Source organism: Petaurus breviceps, unplaced genomic scaffold (assembly GCF_028583685.1).
Source record: "Petaurus breviceps papuanus isolate PSGF00001 unplaced genomic scaffold, PetGlider_PUasm1.0 90723, whole genome shotgun sequence".
Taxonomy (NCBI): Eukaryota; Metazoa; Chordata; class Mammalia; order Diprotodontia; family Petauridae; genus Petaurus; species Petaurus breviceps.
The window spans coordinates 2,157,809-2,161,003 of NW_027187323.1; the positions used below are offsets into that span (position 1 = coordinate 2,157,809).

The 3,195-nt window shown below is 40.7% G+C and overlaps 1 protein-coding gene across 12 annotated transcripts in view; it reads right to left on the reverse strand.

The window, feature by feature from the left end:
* Positions 1 to 1,089: 1,089 nt before the first annotated feature.
* The window catches only part of LYPD6B (LY6/PLAUR domain containing 6B), a 242,919-nt gene continuing 240,813 nt past the window's right edge, over positions 1,090 to 3,195 (reverse strand). For all 12 annotated transcript variants that reach the window (XM_069066715.1, XM_069066714.1, XM_069066717.1 and 9 more), the window contains one exon: positions 1,090 to 1,888. In XM_069066715.1, the coding sequence (XP_068922816.1) occupies positions 1,724 to 1,888 (165 nt within the window). In that variant the 3' untranslated portion in view covers positions 1,090 to 1,723. The remainder of the gene's footprint in view (positions 1,889 to 3,195) is intronic.

Consider the following 3,195-nt stretch of genomic DNA (forward strand, 5'->3'; position numbering starts at 1 on the left):
ACACACACACACACACACACACACACACATATATATATATATACACACACGTTGTCTCCCCCATTAGGATGTAAACTCCTTAAGGGTTGGAGACTGTTTTTTGTATTTGTATCTCTAGTGTTTACCACAATGCTTGTCACACAATAGGTATTCAATACATGTCTGCTGATTAATTCTCTAAACTAGGGATTGGCAAACTACATCCTGAATAGACAAATCCAGTCTGTTGCCTGTTTCTACAATAGCTTACAACTTTAGTTTTTCAAAAAACTAAAAGAAATATTTTTTTTTAATTCTTATTTAGGGGTAGGGGGAGCAGCTTTGGCCTGTTTCTGTACAATTCATAAGCTTGGTTTAAAAAAATATTATTTGAGGGGAGCAGATATATCTGTAAGAAACCCACAAGCTATACAAAAATAGGGGAGGTAGTTTGCCTTCCCCCTGCTCTAAACCACAGGGCATTTTTTAAATGGTTCCAGCTCAATGTAGAGTCAAGTTCAACTACCCAATCTGCTGGCATTGCAGGCATAAGCAGAGACTGCTTAGAGGTCATGCCCCCACATATCCTAAATGACAGTGAAGCAAACCATCTTCTGAACATGGAGAGAAGATGTTCACCTTGAGTTCTGAAAAGCGACCACCATGAGAAGTTGACAAAGAAGTGAGAGAAGAAAGTTCTAATAGGGGCCGTTTGGAGGAAGTTCTTTTGAGTCTGTGGCTTACTCCTTACAAGGGAGAAGGAACTTCTCATTTGCTGTGCTGGTGGTATCTTGGGGATTCCTTAAGCTTCTTTTTCTAAGGGTGTTTCTTTGTCAAGAGTCTTCCTAAGGCAAGTCCTCTGGGCTTAGGACTTCAAAATAGGTTTATGTCTACATTAGAATTTTTTAAGTACCCATACCCTAAAACCTTCCAGTCTTAGGTGAGGTGGGGGACTTAAAAAAAAAACCATTATGTCAAAGAATTGTATACTTGATATGACAATCACCAATAGCAAGAAACTCCTCTTTGCTGTAGAAACCACTGCAACATAACTATTAGACTCTAGAATATAATATCACATAAATGACATAAGATACACATACACCGAGATTACATAATTTAAAAGCTTTTATTTTTCCCACATTTAGTGACCAGACTTCAGAATATTAAAACTAGAACATTTTCCTAAAGCTGTTTTCCTTTTTCCTTACTGTTTCCCTTTGATGAGAATATTGCTTTCTCACCTGAGGAAATGGGATGCTTTTAATAACTGAATTTTTCATCAAAATAGTTGAGAGGGTCTGACTCACCAACCTCCTTGTGGTGAAGGAAGACCAGATGGTCTTCTTGCTAAAGGCTTGACCCTGAGGGTTTTTTCTTCTGCCTCTGCTCCTATTGTGATTTTTAAAATACTAGAGGAACCCATTAGAATGCTCCAGCACTGAATAGTGCAGCCAGTAGTGGTAAGGAAACTGGTAGATTAATCCCCTCCAGATCTTGCCCTGGGTTCTCCATCCTTGCCTCCATCCTGGCTTCTCAATACTTCTCAATGCCCTTTCATGGGGCACTTTAGCTTAGTAAACACTTGGCTCCATACACCACACACTTCTGTGTTGTGGTCTAACATGTGCTTATGGAATTCTTCATGATGTGCAAAGTTCATCTCCAACCAGAAAGTTCATTGCTCACAGTTTCAAGCTTGAGCTTGGAGGGACTGTCTCTAATTCTCCTAGAAACTATGGCATCATAGCAATTGAACTGTAAAAACACAAGTGAACAATGGTAAACTGAATGTCCAAAGGATGGTGCCTGATGACCTCCGGGCCTGTATTACTGCAAACACTGCATTTGTGTGATTCGTGGGCACTTCCACATTGCAAATCATCCCTTCACAGCATGATCTGCATTCCTGTGGAGGAAAAGGAAGTGTCAAGGAAAGCATCAACAAATAACAATAACAACAAAAGAGAAAAATAAACAAAACAAGAAGGGGTAAGAAAGAAAAGAGAAAAACAAAAATTAATTAAAGAAGGCAGTTACTAGGCGATCCCCCCCCCTCCCGCCAAAATACATCATTTATTAATTGATCAAGTCCTATTCTATTCCTGCTGTCATTATTTTGCAATATATCTCTGATGTATCAGCATCTGACTGGAACCTGAACAAGGGAAAGGATGAGAAGGGACCGACAAAGAAACAAGCACCCTTATATTCAAGTGAGTTCACAGTCTTATGTTTGGCAAGATAAGGCCTTGAAACCAATGAGAGGAAGGGGCTTTGTTATATAACCTATCGATTTGCTGAGGTCACACTTGTTAGCAAAGATAAGAATCACTGTCACTCCCAGACTCTTTTGGTTAGCGCTATTGTTCAGGTGACTTATTACGGTTATAGATGTGGGGATGGCAGCCTGAAATCTAATCCAACGCCTTTATTTTTTGTTGCTGTTTCAATTGTGCCCCACTTTTTGTGACTCCACTGGGGGTTTCCTTGGCAAAGATACTAGAGTGATTTGCCATTTCCTTCACCAGCTCATTTTATAGATGATGAACTAAGGCAAACAGGATTAAGTGACTTGCACAGGGTCACACAACTAGTAAGTGTCTGAGGCTAGATTTGAATTCATGACAGAGAAAGAAACTAAGACCCAGAAATGCTAACTGATTTGTCTACAGTAACATAAACTATACCAAAGTCCAGGATTGGAACCCAAGTATTCTGATTCCAATACTAGCACTTTCCACTATCCTGGTGTAGTTTAAGGGATCCATGCTTGGCCCTATACTATATAACTAATTTTTAAAAATCAATAACTTGAATAAAGCCATAGGCGGCGTCTTTTCAGATTTGCAGATGACACAAAGCTTGTAGGCATAGCTAACACAATGGATGAGAGAATCAGGATTTCAAAAGATTTCAACATGTTGGAATAGTGGATTGAATCTACTAAGCTGATAGTTAATAAGACATTGGCATGGGGCGGCCAGGTAGCACAGCAAGTAAGAGCACCGGCTCCAGTGTTGAGAACACCTGGAGATCGAATCCCGGGCTCAGACACTTAGCACCCACCCAGAAACACCTGGCTGTGTAACCTTGAGCAAGTTACTTAACCCCAATTGCTTAGGGGCGGCCAGGTGGCTCAGCGGGTAAGAGCACCGGCTCCAGTGTTGGGATGACCTGGATCAAATCCGGGCTCAGGTACTCAGCACCACACCC